Here is an 18,446-nt window from a genome sequence, read left to right on the forward strand (position 1 = left end):
AGATGGAAGACCGGAATTGACCTACAGATAAAATGCAATTCTGATAAAAATCCCAGCAGGTTTTTTAGTTCACAGAAATTCAAAGGACCTAGAATAACTAAAACAACTTTGCAAAAGAAGAACAAAATTACAGGGCTATCACAACCTGATTTAAGCTGCAGGTTAATCGAGACAGTATGGCACTGGTATCGAGAAAGATAAATAGATCATCAGAATACAATAGAGTCCAGAAACAGGCCTAAATATATACATACAAGTGTTTTTTCACAAAGCCACAAAAGGAATGCAGTTTGAATGTGTTCTTTTTCAACAAATGGTGCTATAAACAATTAGACATATACATGCTAAAATATAAACTTCATATCTTGTACCAGACACAACAATTAACTAAAAATGAATCACAGATCTAAATGTAAAAAGATGATAATACCTCTAGGAGAAAACATCAGAAAATCTTTGTGACTTTGAGTTACGTAAAGATTTATAAGATATAAAAAGCATGATTCATAAAAGAATAAATTGATAAGGACACTAAAATTCAAAATTAAAAGCTGAGCTTGAAAGTCACTATTGGACAAATGAAAATATAAGTCACAGACTGGGAAAAATACTTGCAAAGCATGCACCTGACAAGGACTTGTACCTAGATCTTGTGTATATAGAACTTTTGACACTCAAAAGTAAGGGAGAACCTAATTAAAAACGAGGAAGAATTTGATCAGATACTTCATGAAAGAAGAGACAGGAATGGCAGACAGGAACTTAAAATGATCTTCAGCATGAAGTCATTAAGGGAATAAATTAAGACCATGATAAGATACCATTACCCATTTCTTAGCGTAACTGAAGTTAGAAAGACTGACCACGGCAATTTTGCAAAGGATGTGGACAAATGGAACTCATATACTGCTGGTGAGAATGGAAAATATGAAAAATGGTACACCACTTTGCAAAGAAGTTTCTTAAAAAGTTAACATAAACCTGCCCTTTTATCCAGTCATTCTACCTGGAGGTATTTACCCAAAAGAAAAGAAGCCCATAGTCCATACAAATACTTCCACACAGATGTTCACAGCCATTTTATCTGGAATAGTTCAAAGCCAGTAACAACCGAAAGTTCATCAGTGAGCATACACACTGTGCTACATACTGATAATGCAATCCTACTTAGCATAAAAAAGAATTAAATATTGATACATATACCATCACAGATTAGTCTCTAAGTATGCTAAGTTTATATTATATGATTCAATGGATACAAAACTCTAGAAAATACAAAATAATCTAAAAGTATCTTAGGGGGTAGTTCTCTAGTGGCTCAGAGGGTTAAGGATCAGGTGTTACCATTGCTATGGCTCTGGTCACTGCTGTGGCAAGGGTTCGATCCCTGGTCCAGGAACTTTTGTGTGCCATGGGCATCATTTAAAAAAAAAAAAAGTTCCTGTGGCCATGTGGGAATGTAGGGAGGGTTGGGAGGTTGGGATTGCAAAGGGATATAAACACACTTCTGAGGAATACATTCAAAGTGGTGATGGTTTCACAAGTACATCCATGCACTTAAAGTTATCACATGGCACACTTTAAATATGTCGATTTATTGCCTGTTTAGTTGAGCTGTAAAAATAAAAGCAATCTAAAGAATTACTTCAATTCATTCCTAGCCCAGGGTTTCCATAAACTCCCATTAGAAAGCAGTCAGCTAAATAGCACATTTAAGCTTTTAGGGTGGCAAATGAGGATTGTTTCATAACAGAAATTGGATGTACATAAGGATAATGAGTCAATGGTTGTTAAATACACTCTGACAGATGTTTCAGGAATGATAAACTAGGTATCAGCAAAAAGATTTTACTTCCTTTTTTCTTTCTTCTCTTTTTCTCTATTTATCATTCAGTGATGGGAATGGGTAAGAGAATAAGGATTTTTTTTTTTTTTTTGTCTTTTTGCTTTTTCTAGGGCCGCTCCACGGCATATGGAGGTTCCCAGGCTAGGGGTCTAATCGGAGCTGTAGCCACCCTCACGACAACACCGGATCCTCAACCCACTGAGCAAGGCCAGGGATCAAACCCACATCCTCATGATTCCTAGTTGGATTCGTTAACTACTGAGCCATGACGGGAACTCCAGGATGGTTTAATTAAAAAGACAGACTTGGGAATTTCTGCTGTGGCCCAGCAGTAATGAACCCGACTAGTATCCATGAAGATGTGGGTTTGATCCCTGGCCTTGCCAGGTGGATTAAGGATGAGGTGTTGCTGTGAGCTGTGTTACAGGTTGCAGATGTGGCTCTGATCCATCTGACATTGTTGTGGCTGTGGGGTAGGGCAGCAGCTACAGCTCTGATTCGACCCTTAGCCTGGGAACTTCCATATCCTGTGTTTATGGCCCTAAAAAGGGGGAAAAAAAAAAAAGACACAATTGTGTGGCTCATGTAAGTAACATAGCAACAGTGTCTTCAACCACATTGCAAGGTGGTATTTCACAGAATTTTGGACATGGAAAGGAGTCCTCATTTTATAGACTAGCAATCTCAAGTAGAAAAAGAAATTAAATGGCTTTCCCAAGGCCACACAGCCAGAAATGGCTGATATTTTACAAGTTTCAGTTCCAAAAAATAAATTAAAAAAAAAAAAAAGATTTAGAGCAGACTGTATTAACCAGTAGCCAATTCTCTGACCAGGCCACCTGTTTTTCTGCTTTCCCGTTTGTTTGCAGGACCACAGTGGGTATGAGGTTAAAAGAACTAAGACAGTGGTTCTCAATCTTCACTGTATAATAAAAACAAGCAACTAGACCTCGCACCCAAGGGCTGATCCCACTGGTTTGGGCGGGTCAGTGTTCCCAACTCCAGTACATACTGGAATCACCTGGAGGACTGTTGCATTTAGAATGGATAAGCAGTGAGGTCCTACTATACAGCACAGGGAGCTATATCCATGGGATACAGCTAGAACATGATGGAAGATAATATAAGACAGGGAATGTGTGTGTGTGTGTGTGTATATATATGTATATATGTATGTATGTCTGGGTCCCCTTGCTATACAGCAGAAATTGGCACGACACTAAATCAACTATACTGTAATTTTAAAAATGTTAAAAAAAAAAAAAAAGATGAAGAATCACCTGGAAGACTTGTTAAACCAGACTATAGGCCCCACCCCCAGAGTCTGATTTTTGGGGTTGGGATGGTGCCCCATAACTTCTATTTCTAGCAAATCTTGAGGTCACATGGATGCCTCTGGCCTGGGAAGCAGCCTTTGAGAACCACTGGGGATAAGGCATCAGGTAATTTTCCTTCGAGTTCTCCAAGATAGCAATGTTCGGCCAGTTGAAAATCACTGGTCTAAAAATAATCACAATCTTTTTTGGAATCACCTGGGGAATTAGGAAAAAAAAATACTGCTGCCTGAGTCCCTACTCCAGCACGTATTTTTTAATTGATCTGGAATGCAGCCTGAGCCTTTGGGATTTTTTAAAGGATGGCAGGATTTAAAAGAATCATACCTCAGATGATTCTGATGTGCTGTCAAGACTGGGAGTTGCTGAAAATTTTCTACGTCCTCAAATCCTATTTACCTAATTCCATTTACCTACAATGTTCCCAGAGCTGGGTACTTTCACCCCAACACATCTGAAATCCCTTTCTAACTTGATGTCTGTAAACAACGACTTATTTCCACCTCGATGGTTTACTAATGCTAATATTTATTGAATACTTGGATGTAGTGGGCCTGGTGGAGAGGGCTTGGCCTCTTTCGCTGTCTTTTTGTGTCACGTGACTTACCGAATGGTTATGCTTTAAATGATGTTTCCTCAAAGAGAGACCCTGTAATTTCTAGACTTAACACTGTCTTATACCTTGTGGTTAATATATGGCACATGTTATTATGTTTCTGCTGGTAAGAAACCCAAGACAGGAAAAGAAAGGGAGAGAGAACGGGGGCAGGGGAGATCTTAGAGAAGACAAAATTCTCATCTTAACACATTTAGTATTTGAGTCACTGTGGCTCTTCTCTGGGCTTCTCTGGAAATGGGGAGACTCAGGAATTCCAAGAGGAACATTCCAAGAATACTCATGATTCCAACCTAAGGCAGCTGATTTTCCTTTTTGCTCTTGGTTAATGCATTTCTCTCATTTCCAAATTAAAAAAAAAAAAACCCACAATTTTTTCCCCAAGAAATAACTCCCTTTGGAACAAATGATAAGGCTATGAAAAACAGTGATATGACTTGTTGGAGGTAAAGGGGTGGTTACGAAGACTTAAAAGGAGATATTTGGTTCTTTTGACTTGTGTCACGTTGTGTTAACACTTTCTGTTGGGACCCTGTGCTCACTCTTTACAGGATGGCACTACTCAGGCCGAGCAATATTTTCAGAATTAATGTTACCTATGCATCCTACAGCTTTAGTTTCTCAAGTACCATCTGTTTCAAGTTTCATTAAATCTGAGAGCCCTCAGAAGCCATATCTTGAACTCTGAGACCTATGGCCTAGCATCCTATCATCATGTTTAATAAATGATACTTAATAAATGCTGACTCGAGGAATGAATGTGTGCACATGTGTGTATTTGCTTCACATCAGCCAACAACATAGGGACCAAGGTCAGACAACTCTTAGGAAGGCAAATGCCATTGTTATGATCTAAGATTTCTTCAACACAATTTTTCTTTTCTCTACTTTTGGACCAGTTTTGATGAGAACACAGTTCACCCTAGTGAGGCCAGATGGTTCATCTCCTCACCCACCCACTTTCCTTCTTTCTTTTTTTTTTTTTCCCCCTATATAGGGCCACACCTGAGGCACATGGAAATTCCCAGGCTAGGGGTCAAATAGGAGCTGCAGCTGCCGGCCTACACCACAGCCGTAGCAATGCAGGAACGGAGCTGCACCTAGGCCACACCTTGCGGGAATGCTGGATCCTTAACCCATTAAGCCAGGCTAATGATCCGAACCAGCATCCTGACAGACACTAGCCAGGCTCTTAACCTGCTGAACTGCAATGGGAACTTCCACTTGCCTTCTTAAACTGGGCAAAGCAGCTATACTGATCCTACCACAAAACACAGTTAAAACCAAAACATGATGGTGGGAGGGGTTCATTCTTATAATGTAGCCATACAAATTCTATGATACAGGTTGCCAGAAAATTTCTGGACAGTGTTGCAAAGCTGATATGCCCATTATGGTAAAGGACTAGCTGGGAAGAGTGGTGGGTGAGAAAGCATTGCCGCAAGGTCGGAGTTCAACCTGGGCCAACACACATGACTGCACCTAGGCCACTCCACCTCTCTGTGCTTCAGTCTCTCCGTCCTCAGAGGATGAGGTGGTGCTCTGTGAGCTCCAGGGGTCCTCCGAGCTCTGACACAGGCTGCATCTCTGTATTCTTCCTCATATCATAGCTTATGCAGTCATTGTGGAGACACTTAAAAGAGCCAAGCAGGGAAGTCTACCTACTTGCTTTGAAGGGTAAAAAAGGAAAGAATTGATTCTAAACAATTATAAAATGCCAGGATTTGGGGGGTTTGTTTTGATTGGTATAAAATATAAATATTTTTCTGTATTAGCTCCTGCTTCCATTTTCACACAGCATGAGTTTTCCAAAGCAATATGGGCTTCTATTATCTTATTCTTTAAAACCTTGTATGGGGAGTCCCCGGCATGGCTCAGTGGTAATGAATCCAACTAGTATCCATGAGGATGTGGGTTTGATCCCTGGCCTTGCTCAGTGGGTCAAGGATCCAGCATTGCCGTGAGCAGTGGTGTAGGTCACAGACACACCTGAGATCTGGCATTTCTGTGGCTGTGGCATAGGCCAGCAGCTACAGCTCCGATTTGACCCCCAGCCTGGGAACTTCCACATGCCTTGGGTGTGGCCCCAAAAAGAAAAAGAAAAAAAAAATCAACCAAACAAACAAAAAACCACCACCACCACCACCAAAAAACCCCTTGTATGAAGCCAGGTTGGGTAATACTTTTGTTTTTAAGGACAGGACTCCAATTATCAAGAGACACAGTTGAGTTTGTAATATTTTAACAAGTTTTCTGGGAACCTACTGCATGTGATAGACCGCTACAAAACCAGGTAAAATTGTTGAGAAACCAACAAACTGGCTCAAAACAAAGCTGACCCAACCTATTCACCTGTCTTGGAAATTAGCCAGCATCACTGTGGGTTACCATGTTGCCCCCTAACCAGCTGAGTCATGGTCATTTAAAAAGCCTGGCTCTACTAGAACCAAGTCTGTGGGCTGCCTCAACCCTCACCCAATGAAAGCATTGGAAAACAAACCTATGACCCCAGAACAAGAACCAACAATCCAGAAATCATAAAATCACACCCTAAATCAACATCACTACCTATTAAACAGCTAACTTAGTTCTGAGCTGAGCTTTGGTTATTGACATCATTTCAAGAAGGAATACGCAATCCACACCACACCTGCTTAGAATCGTAAAGTTTAAAAAAATCCATTTTCAATATGAAGAGATTGTTTGTCTGTGTCTTATTCTCCAACAATAATACCCACGCACTGAAGCAAAAAGCAGTTATCTGTTGACCTATTGGTGAGAAACAACAGAGCTTTAGGGCTTTCAGGAGTCGGGCCATTTTGATCATGATGTTACACAGCGAACCCAAGACTGGTGTTGTCAGAAGGAGCAATCGGATGCCAGGGTCTCCAAGCCCCTGCTTTCTCTGCTCTGGAGGCAGATGGTACATCATAAAAATAAAAGGCATGGGGAAAATGTATGGAAAGATACTCCCTTTAAAACCTTTTAGGAAGTTCTTCCTAAAAATCTAATGCTGTAAATACACATGTTTATGTTAATAGCTTAGCTGAGAATTTGGGAACTGATTCAGGGGCATTAAAATGTTTCCTTAGGAGTTCCCGTCGTGGCTCAGTGGTTAACGAGCCTGACTAGTATCCATGAGGACTACGGGTTCGATCCCTGGCCTCACTCAGTGGATTAAGGATCCGGCATTGCCATGAACTGTGGTATAGGTCGCACACGCAGCTTGGATCCTGCATTGCTGTGGCTGTGGTGCAGGCCGGTGGTTACAGCTCCAATTTGACCCCTAGCCTGGGAACCTTCACCTGCCACGGGTGCGGCCCTAAAAAGACAAAAGACAAAAAAAAAAAAAATTCCTTAGCCTGATTCATATTCACGTGTGCACATATTTCCATAGGATGGAAAAACAGCCTTTCCTTTAGTTTCCTGGTACCTAAGGCAGGACAAGACAGAAATTTGGGGATTCTAACAAATATCCTGAACAAAGGAGGCTGCTGTGTTTCTCCCTCAATATCACTACTAACTGTACTTCCATTAAGTTCTCTTGTAGTTACTAAGACACTATATAGGTGTCTGAATCAGCTCAGGCTGCTCTAACAAAATAGCACAGATCGAGAGGCTTATACAACAGAAATTTACTTCTCACAGTTCTGGAGGCTGCTGAGTCCAAGATCAAGGTGCTGGCCAGTTTGTCTTGCCTGTGGTCTCTTTGTCCAGGCTAGCACACAGCCGACCGCTTGCTCTGTCCTCACATGGGAGAGAGCAAGCTCTCAGCTCTCTTTCTCATAAGAACACTGATCCCAAGGCGGCGGCTCTGCCTCACCGTCTCATTTAAACCTAATTACTCCCAAAGGCCCCACCTCCAAATAGCATCACGTGCAGGTTAGAGCTTCCGCACATGGAATTTGGAGGGACACAGTCACTGGGAGTTGCCATTGTGGCTCAGCAACTAGCGTCCATGAGGTCGTAAGTTAGATCCCTGGCCTTGCTCAGTAGGTTAAGGGTCCAGCCTTGCCGAGAGCTGTGATATAGGTCACAGATGCGGCTCAGATCTGGCATTGCTGTGGCTGTGGTGTAGGCCAGTGGCTACAGCCCCGATTCGACCCCTAGCCTGGGAACTTCCATATGCCAAGGGAGGTGGCCCTAAAAAGACAGACAAAATTCAGTCACTAGCAATGAGATAAACTCATTTATATCTGTAGGATTGGTAGAGATGAGTTAGGCTATAATAAATTGGCCTCCGAATATGCTTTTCCACAATAATTATGTAAGGTGGTGCTTCTCAGACTCCAGGGGCATCAGAATTCCTTGAAGCTTGTTAAAACACAGAGCTCTCAGCCTGACCCCCAGGGATTCTGATTGAGCAGGTCCATGGTGGGACCTGAGGGTTTGCAGGTTTCACAAGCTCCCAGGTGATGCTGATGTGATCAATTTGAGAACCACTGATGTGAGCCTTCCCTTTGGAATGTTAATATCAGTTGTGATTCTTGGGGCCTGTAGGGGCCTGTATCGGCTTCTCAGTAACACCTGCTTTACAGTGAACACATTCAAAATCTGTCGGTTGCTCATACTCAGATGTTGCAGTTATTTACAAAGATGCTCAGTGGCAGATGGCTAGATCTGCTGGGGCAAGGCTGCTTCACGCTGAAAGCACCCAGGGAGAGTCAACTAAGGCAGTAAGCCACATCAGTTAATGTATGATGCCCAGGTCCCTGGGATGTCTGCTGAAAACTCATCCTTACTAATTTTTATCATAGAACTGAGATTCGATCTTTTTGTCTTTTTATTTAGGGCCACACCTGTGGAAAATGGAGGTTCCCAGGCTAGGGGTCTAATCAGAGTCATAGCTGCCTGCCTATGCCACAACCACAGCAACGCTGGATCCAAGCCCAGTTTGCAACCTACACCACAGCTCACTGCAACGCTGGATCCTCAACCCACTGAGTGAGGCCAGGGGTCGAACCCACAACCTCATGGTTCCTAGCTGGATTCGTTTCCGCTGCACCACAATGGGAACTCCCAAGATTCAGTCTTTAAAGTTGCTGGATTCTATTATCTTAGATCTACAAGTACACTGCAATCATTTGAACTGATAGCAAATTTTGACAAAGCTTAACATGAAGCACTTGAGCAATGCTAACTTTATGATCAACTTATGATCACATTTGGTTAAATTTTAAAGCATGGCTCTGTCACGAAACAGCATAATTTTAAGATTTACCTCAAGTACACTTTGGAAGGCAAACATACCTTATTTAGCTTTACAAAATATTCCAGTCCAGCTTCCAAGGGATTTGTATCACAGTTCATCTAGAAGGGAAATAGGCATTTTAAATCTTAGATGAGTGCAAACTTTCATATATTTTTTTAAGGGAAAAATATACTCTGAAAAAGGAAAATTGTAGCCTCATCTCCAAAGTGATTTTTTTTAAATCTAAAATCCCTACTGTGGTACAGCAGGTTAAGGATCCAGTTTTGTCTCTGCATCAGCTTGGGTCACTGCTGAGGTGTGTGTTTTATCCTCGGTCCAGCACAGTGGGTTAAGGATCCAGCATTACTGTAGCTGTGGCATAGTTGGCAACTGCAGCTCAGATTCAATCCCTGGCCCAGGAATTTCTATAGGTGGCAGGGTGCAGCCAAAATATAAATAAAAAAGTAAAAAATAATATAATAAAATTTAAATAAAGGAGTTCCCTTGCAGCTCAGTGGGTTAAGGGGCCAGTGTTGTCACTGCCATGGCTCAGGTCACTTCTGTGGCATAGGCTGCTTCCCTGGCCTGGGAACTTCTGCATGCCTCAGGTGTGGCCAAAAATAAAAATAAAAATAAAATTCACATGTAGCCTTTCAGCAAATACTGTTATTTGAATAGCAAGTTAGAAAGTAAAATTCAGTTTCTTTCCAAGACTCTTTTAGTATAATAAATATCTGAGGGATACCACTACCTGATGTTCTTTCCAGAAACAAGACTTTCATGTGGTTTTACACAATAATTTTACATGAATAGGTTTTGAAAAGTTATTAAGTAATCTACTTATCCTACAACTAGCCAGAAATTGGGATAAGTAGAGACGGAAGCAGATAGTAGGAAAAATGACTTCTACAGAGTTCAGGAGAGGGAAAAGGAAAAATTAGAGGTTGAATCCCAATCTTTTCAAATTGGTTATTACAATATACTTCAAGGATCTCTAAAGCCACTACTTGGGACTAGATCTTAAGCCAATAGTTTTATTTTGTTTTCACTGGTCTCTTGTGCTGCAAGAGATCTGGTCTAAATTCCACAAAAAGTAGCCAAACTTTAACAAAAGGACAACACCGCCCTCATATGAACTAGATGAGTAATATAAATTTGTTTTACATGATGTAAAATTTGACTTCCTATGTGCTAGTCAACTTGAACAATTCTAAAATTATTTTTTATCTGCTCAAATTTTCCGAATTCCAGAGGGAAAAAAGTGAAAAACAAAGCCCGGAAGATTGATGGCTGTGCTAACACTAGAGGGCGTGCTGGTACTGCCAGGAAATCAGAGTGACCAGGGATGGAAAAAAGCTTTTTAGAGAAGGGCTCCCTGGGCAAAAGCAGGAGAAAATCAAAAGCAGGAGGGTGGAGAAATCTCCTGCTGCTTCCTTCCTTGCACAGTGTGGAGGCAAAGCTGTCTTCCATTCTCTCCTGCAGCAGCCCCCTGTCCTCTGAGAATCCCCGCCTAGAGCCCCTCTCCTGCATGGGTAACCACCCTAGCATCCTTGCTCTCTCCGTGGCTCCAGGAAGCTGCCCTCTCCATGCAAAGCCCACATGCTTCTGCCCCTGGTCTAATGGTCCAAGGGATCCTGCCTGCATCTTCAAATCCACTTTGCCCTCAAATTAAATTCATTCTTTTTTGTCCTAGGCACTTTGCAGATGATCTGATCTCTACGATAACTCTAGGATTAAAAGAGTGTCTCTATCTCACAGAAAAGTAAACGGAGACTCTGGAGGGTTAAGGCCACAGAGTTAGCACGTGGTGGAGGATACAGTCAGACCCACGAGACCCCGCCCTAAAATATAACCTTTACCGCTGTCCCTTATCTTATCTCTCAGGCCTCAAACTTCAGTGTCTTCCAAGGAACCAACTAGGGAATCTGAAAAAAAAAAGGGGGTCTAAAAATAGCCTGCCATATTGGAGATGAAAGAGGAGAAGCGGGTGTGAGCCACAGTCTGACCACTTTGGTGTACCCTGGACCATGCTGTTTATTGTTTCTTGGTGTGCTTGTGTGCAGAACAGGGATTGTAGGTAGGACTCCCAACCCCTTGCCCAAGAATCACGGATAATACCTTCTTCAAGGAGAGCTGAGAAGGTAAATAGATCATGCCCATGAAAATGATGTGTAACCATACAAACAGAAACCCTGAGTTCCCATTATTAATGCTGGGAGTGGGCTAAGCCAACACATCCCAGAATACCACCTTGGCCCCCCAGAAAGATACCTATTGTTGTTATTTCTCCAGAAGGTGCATGATAAGGGGGAAATGAAGACAGGCAGCATGACAGAGGAAAAGGGAGAATTTGAAAGGTGTTCCTCAGAGTTCCCGTTGTGGCTCAGTGGAAATGAATCTGACTAGTATCCATGAGGACGTGAGTTCAATCCCTTGCCTCGCTCAGTGGGTTAAGGATCTGGCATTGCCGTGAGCTGTGGTGAAGGTCACAGATGAGGCTCGGATATAGTGTTGCTGTGGCTGTGGCGCAGACCAGCGGCTACAGCTCGGATTCGACCCCTAGCCTGGGAACCTCCAAATGCCACAGACAAAAAAAAAAGGAAAGGTGCTCCTCAAATTTCTAGGGGTAGACAGGCTCCCTTGGGGGCAGCCATAGGTCTGCACAGTCAGAGACAGATGTCCAGGGCCCCCTGCCAGGCAGGACAAATTAAGGCAGAATAAATGTTAGGTCATAATTCCACAGAACTTGCAACTGGGAAATTGAGGAGGAAAACCTCTTTCCCTAATTAAATAAAGTTATAAAACATATTTTCTCTTACAGCCAGAGCCAACGTTAACCCAGTTAAAACTAGCCCTTCTATAAAAATCAGGAGGGGAGTTCCGGTCGTGGCGCAGTAGTTAACGAATCCGACTAGGAACCATGAGGTTTCAGGTTCGATCCCTGCCCTTGCTCAGTGGGCTAAGGATCCAGCACTGCCACGAGCTGTGGTGTAGGTCGCAGACGTTGCTTGGATCCCACGTTGCTGTGGCTCTGGTGTAGGCCGGCAGCTACACCTCCGATTTGACCCCTAGCCTAGGAACCTCCATATGCCGTGAGAGTGGCCCAAGAAATCGCAAAAAGACAATAAAAAGAGCCATAATAAAAATCAGGAGTTCCCATTGTGGCTCAGTGGGTTAAGAACCCAAATTGTATCCATGAAGATGCAGGTTCCATCCCTGGTCTTGTTTAGGGGGTTCAGTATCCAGTGTTGCTGTAAGCTGTGGTGTGAGTCACAGACATGGCTCAGATTCTGCGTTGCTCTGGCCATGCTGTAGGTTGGCAGCTGTAGCTCTGATTCGACCCTTAGCCCGGGAACTTCCATATGCCACAGGTGCCACCCTAAAAAGCAAAGCAAAAAGGAAAAAAATCATATACAATACATATAACGTGAATAAAGATGCTAGCATTTCAAACCTCTGACCCCCAGGCTCTGAAAGCTTTCTCCAGTCTTAAGGCATTCATGGCATAGGTTCCAAAATTGTCAATTCCCTCCTCCTGGCCTGCATTCATGATAATGTCATAAAGTGCCGCAGAATCTTCTCGTCTGTGGTACAGCTCCCAACCCAGCTCACCTGAAATACACCCACAAGTGCCACACCAGCGTAAGAACTATGGTCGTAAGAGTTGGTCTACTGTGCATTAGCTTAAAACATCAATATGTGGAGAGATTCCGTATGTGCAATATAGACCTTGTTGAGTTTTACAAGACCCAGTCACAAAAAAGTTGCAACAAAACCCCCCTGCAAAGGAGCCTGCCGTAACACAGATGCTTTCCTGCCCAGTCCTGCCTGCCCGCCCCCCCAACAGAGTGTCTAGAACACCTGCCTCTCATGACATAGAAAGACTGATGCAGGAATAAATCTTGTCCCTTAACCTCAGCTTCATAATGTTAAGTGAGGAATTAGCATGGCAGAGTTGATCAACACAAGGGGTTCAAGGTTTCAACACTTCTGCCCTCAACTCATTGCCTCTTTGCTTAAGAATGTGGGCAACAAACAATGATTATTATTGTGTCCAGGGCTGATGGTGAGGTGTTTCTCCAGGACACCCCTGGAACATGAGCAACATGTAATCAAGGGAAGGCCTGGGCCCCAAGTACTCCTTCTGTGAAGGGACAGGAATCTAGTCGAAGTTAGTGGTGAGCTCAGAGCACCAATGGGGAACCAAAGAGCAATTCTTCATCCCTGTTTGCAGCATCTACGAAGTGCAACATCAGGTGCATAGAAAGACTTCCCTGATGCACTAGAGTCAAAACGATGGAGAGTGGGAGGTCCCGTCATGGCTCAGTGGTAAACGAATCCAACTAGGAACCATGAGGTTGTGGGTTTGATCCCTGGCCTCGCTCAGTGGGTTAAGGATCTGGCATTGCTGTGAGCTTTAGTGTGGGTCACAGATGCAGCTCGAATCCAGTGTTGCTGTGGTGTAGGCCGGAGGCTACAGCTCCGGTTCAACCCCTAGCCTGGGAACCTCTATATGCTGCAGGTGCGGCCCTAGAAAAGGCAATAAAAAATAAATAAATAAATAAGGGCAGGGCCTGGCAAATCAAGATGCTTCTCTGTGGAAGACTCTATGTATGGGAGGCCATTTCAAATGTTCCTAGATAGAATTAACTGGCCTGAATATTCATTCTGTCAACCCTTCCAACTCTCCCCAGAGCCATCCTCTTGCTCTTTTCTCACCTACTTTTCCAAATGGTAGGCAGCTAGTTATGGGGCTAGAAAAACAACTGGAAATCTGTGGGATGACTCTGTCAGACTTGGAATAAAGAAACAGAATGGTCGTGAGAGTTGGGCAGGGGTATCTTCCTTCAAAGTGACACTGATGAAGTGGTGTGTGTGTGTGTGTGTGTGTTCTGTGTATGTATGTGTGTGCGGTGTGTCGTGTGTGTATGTGTGTGCATGCACCCATTTCTGGTAGCATCTTTTCCATTTTAGAGACTCCCTCTAGGTTGTTTTCCAATTCTTACCAGTGTAAGATATCCTGATAGCAGTGACGGGAATGTTGGCCACTTTGAAAGCCTTGGTTTGAAGAAACTTAAAAGCACCATCACTAAGATCTTCAGAGGTCAGTTTCTGAAGGACCTTCCTTGCATGTGGTCCTGCGACTCCAAGGACTCCCAGCACGTCGGTCATGTTTTTAATTTCAACGTTGTATCCACCTGTGACTGCCTCTTCTTCAATCCATCTACATTTGAGATTCATAAACACAGGGTTAAATCTTGCTTGATGGATGTGATGGTAACAGATGACTTCTCTGGAGATACGCTCTGAGTCTAGAATTACTGGAAAGTCCCTAGAGCGTCATTTTCTATAATCACCTAATTTTTAAAGTTGAAGAAACCAAGTCCCAGAGATGCTACGTGATTCTCTCTAAACAACCCACCTATAAATCTATGGGTAATTTTTCACAGCACAGAAGGATCCTTCCATGGAAACGAGCTCTGCCACACAATGTTTTTAAATGGTGACAGCCCAATTGCATTTAAACTAATGATTCAATCTTGGGGAATTAATTTCAACCCAAGTCGTCTCTCATAGCTGTGCACAGGAGGCACACTTGTGCTGCTAAAGGTTAACCATGTGCCTGCCTCCAGATACACACTTGCTTTGATAATCACAAGGAAAAGATAAAAACTCTAAAGACTAGTTTTGATTTCTAAGTCTTGGCGAGTTACGGGAACCCAGGTATAGGGTTTGTTTATACTTAAACACTGAGCAGTCCCTGGCATCACTCAAGCCTATCATCAAATGAGCCTTTGGATTTACACAAAGCTAAGCTACAAAGATAGTTCCCGAAACCTCTGGGACTGGAGGATAGACTTGGCATCATTTCACAATGAGAGTGAGACTCTGTCAGCGGTCAGATGTTAATTAAACAATAATTTTCCAAATAGCTTTGGAATACTAAAGACTACAGATTTTAGAGGTGACTAAATTGTAGACTAAAGATTCAAGGGAGGGATCAATGCGGCAGGTCAACAATTTAGATATGAAAAAGGAAGAAAACCGAGGGAGGCAGCTCACGGAAGTGGACCAAATATGGGCATCCCCATCAAAAAGACTGACCTGAGTTTCCCTTATGGCTCAGCAGATTAAGAACCCGACATAGCGTCCATGTGGGTTTGATCCCTGACCTGGCTCAGGGCGCGAGCTATGGTGTAGGTCACAGACACAGCATGGATCTGGCATGGTGTGGCTGTGGTGTAGGCTGGCAGCTGCAGCTCTAATTCGACCCCTAACCTGAGAACTTCCACATGCTTCAGGTGCAGCCCTAAAAAGAAAACAGGAAAAAAAAAAAAAAAAAGACTAGCTTGAGCAAGTTCCTTTAAGCCAACCTTCAGTTTCCTCATCTGAAAATGGGAATAATATATACTTTGCAGACATATCCGTTAAAATAATTTCTTTAGATAATATGTAGAAAGGGTTCTGATATATTGGTGATGCCTAATAAATGAAAGTTATTATTACTAGAACCAATGAACCCTAAGGATGGATCACTTTTTGGAGGGAGATAGGGACAGAGGCCCTCACTTCAAATAATTTCCTATAAAGACATGACGTTTATTTAAAACACTAAGGTTTAAGAATTAAAGTTGTAGGAGTTCCCGTTGTGGCACAGTGGAAACAAATCCGACTAGGAACCATGAGGTTGCAGGTTCGATCCCTGGCCTCACTCAGTGGGTTAAGGATCCAGCGTTGCCATGAGCTGTGGTGAAGGTCACAGACTCGGCTCAGATCCTGCGTGGCTGTGGCTGTGGTGTAGGCTGGCAGCTGTAGTTCTGATTAGACCCCTAGCCTGGGAACCTCCATATGCCGCGAGTGCAGCCCTAAAAAGACAAAAAGACAAAAAAACAGAATTAAAGTTGCACTTTATTTTTAGAGCCACAGGTACAGCATATGAAAGTTCCTAGGCTAGGGGTTGAATTGGAGCTGCAGCTGCCTGCCTACACCACAGCCACAGCAACGCCAGATCCAAGCCATATCTATGACCTACACTGCAGGTCACAGCAATGCCGATTCTTAACCCACTGAGTGGGACCAGAGATTGAACCTGCATCCTCATGGATACTAGTCAGGTTCGTTTCTGCTGAGCTATGACGGGAAATCCAAAGTTGTACTTTCCATTACTGGTAAAAGAAAACCTCCATGCAAGACTGGGCCAGTATAAAATCCATATAAAATTTTATTACTAGCTGATTACTTACCTAAGATCATGAAGTTCTGATCCAGAGCCGGTTATTAATAGAAACTCCCCAGGAGACTGGTGAGAAACAGTCAACTCAGCATATACTCGACCTTTTGGTGTTAACATGTGACTTATATTTGTACAACCCACCTACACAAAAGAATTTTAAATTACCTCGGGATGAAATAAAAAATCTTAGGTGTCCTTTTAATACCACCTGAAAATTTAAATGTGGGTGTCAACAGTGAGAAACCTCTCAATCTTATCATTTACATCAATTGTGTGAACAATCTGTAAATTTGAACCCAATATTAATTTTAAAGTTTTCAGGTGAAATGATCACTATAATTACTTGTCATAAAATTCAGCCAATTGCACAATTTCCATTGACACAATAAAGCAAGGCCCTAAGGTCTTTGGATGATAATTCATTCCACAAAAATTTTACATTTGAAAATTAGCCAGAATACCCGTGGTCAGGTAAAGAGTTCTGATGTTCAGACAGAAATCCTTCAGTGGATTGAAATAACATATTGGTTTTCTGAAAATGAGAGGACAGAGAAGTAAACAGACCAGAACCCTGGACCTTGTAATCTACAAAGTTATTTACCTGGGGAATGACATTGGCAAAGAGATGGTCCAACAACCTAACGGAGTCTTGGCCTTTGACGGTAAATTTGCCAAACGGTGACAGGTCAATCACCCCTACTTTTTGCATAACCTGTTTATACTCTGAGCCCACAGGCTCAAACCAGTTTGTGCGGCGAAAACTTGGCCTGAAACACAGTGTTTGTCATGAAGCAGGGGTCATTCAGTTTCAGAAAATTACAGGATATTTGAACGAGCCCTATTTATCTAGAAAATTTCATTTAGGGAACAAGATGCCACCTGTTCTGCAAATCATACATATATGTTGGAATATGATTTTTTTTTTCTATGGAGGTTCCCAGGCTAGGGGTCGAATCAGAGGTACAGCTGCCAGCCTATGCCACAGCCACAGCAACGCTGGATCCTTTTACCCACTGAGCAAGGCCAGGGATCAAACCCTCATCCTCATGGATACTAGTCGGATTTGTTTACTCTGCGCCACAATGGGAACTCCCTGGAATATGATTTTTAAAGATATTCATCTATCCCTTGACCCATTTCATAGTGAATGAAGTATTCATTAACCAAAAAAAGATAGGCACGTGGGCTCTCAGATCTGAAAAAGAGCTTAGAAGTCAACCAGGCAGGTGGTTTTCAACCTTGGTTACATATTAGAATCACCTGGAGGACTGTTTTTTATTTTTTTGCCTTTTAGGGCTGCACCTATGGCATATGGAGTTTCCCAGGCTAGGGGCTGAATTGGAGCTGTAGCCACCCGCCTACACCACAGCCACAGCAACACGGGATCCGAGCCTCGTCTGCGACCTGCACCACAGCTCACCGCAACGCCAGATTCTTAACCCACTAGGTGAGGCCAGGGATCAAACCTGCATTCTCATGGATCCTAGTCAGGTTCCTTAACCACTGAGCCCCAAAGGAAACTTCTGAGGGAGTATTTTCAAAATACTAATTGTTTGGACATAATTAAATCACAATATATGAGGGGTACAGCTATCGTGTCCAGTGCTTCTCAAACATTTATGCAAATACATCACTTGCACTTGTTGAGATGAAGATTCCGATGCAGCAGGTTTGGGGCCCTAGATGCCACACCCTAACAGGCTCCCAGGTGAAGCTCATGCTGGTCCACGCCTGAAGTAAATAAGCAAGGACCTCGTCCAACATCTTCATTTTTCAGAGATAAGGCACAAAGTGACTTCCAAGGCCTTTGCATTAATTACTGACAGAGCTGGGCCTGGAACAAAGGTCTCTTGACTCCTTATGCAAGGTCCTTGCTACTCTACAGAGTGGACTTTTAATGTGGTATTTGAACTTCAGAGCAGGATGCTAAGTCTGCAAAATGAGTTTTCAGTGGTTTAATTATTAAATAGCAGAAGAAACAGCCCAGATTCAACTAGCACAAGGTGAACAACAGACCTGGCATGTATCTGAGCAATTTAGGAAAAACCAGACTACGAGTTTGTCCCCAAGTAATCTCTACTGGCTGACTACAGAGTCCAAATTCATTAATCAGCAACTGGCCCTCTATTTTGGACTATTTAGATCGATCTTAAAGTAGACATTTAAATAAGCAAAATAGCAGGTGAAAGAAAAAGGCAACTTCACTTGAAAAGCAAACTCTTTTC

General features: G+C 42.9%; 1 protein-coding gene across 2 annotated transcripts in view; it reads right to left on the reverse strand.

The window, feature by feature from the left end:
• DMGDH (dimethylglycine dehydrogenase) overlaps window positions 1-18,446 on the reverse strand; it is a 75,363-nt gene that overhangs the window by 20,437 nt on the left and 36,480 nt on the right. The window contains exons 10-14 of one of the 2 annotated variants that reach the window (XM_021084480.1): window positions 16,823-16,988; window positions 16,232-16,362; window positions 13,994-14,211; window positions 12,442-12,599; window positions 9,047-9,106 (exon numbers count right to left, since the gene is read on the reverse strand). In XM_021084480.1, the coding sequence (XP_020940139.1) occupies window positions 9,047-9,106; window positions 12,442-12,599; window positions 13,994-14,211; window positions 16,232-16,362; window positions 16,823-16,988 (733 nt within the window). The remainder of the gene's footprint in view (window positions 1-9,046; window positions 9,107-12,441; window positions 12,600-13,993; window positions 14,212-16,231; window positions 16,363-16,822; window positions 16,989-18,446) is intronic. The other variant, XM_021084481.1, reaches the window with a different exon arrangement.

This window comes from Sus scrofa, chromosome 2, assembly GCF_000003025.6.
Source record: "Sus scrofa isolate TJ Tabasco breed Duroc chromosome 2, Sscrofa11.1, whole genome shotgun sequence".
Classification (NCBI taxonomy): Eukaryota; Metazoa; Chordata; class Mammalia; order Artiodactyla; family Suidae; genus Sus; species Sus scrofa.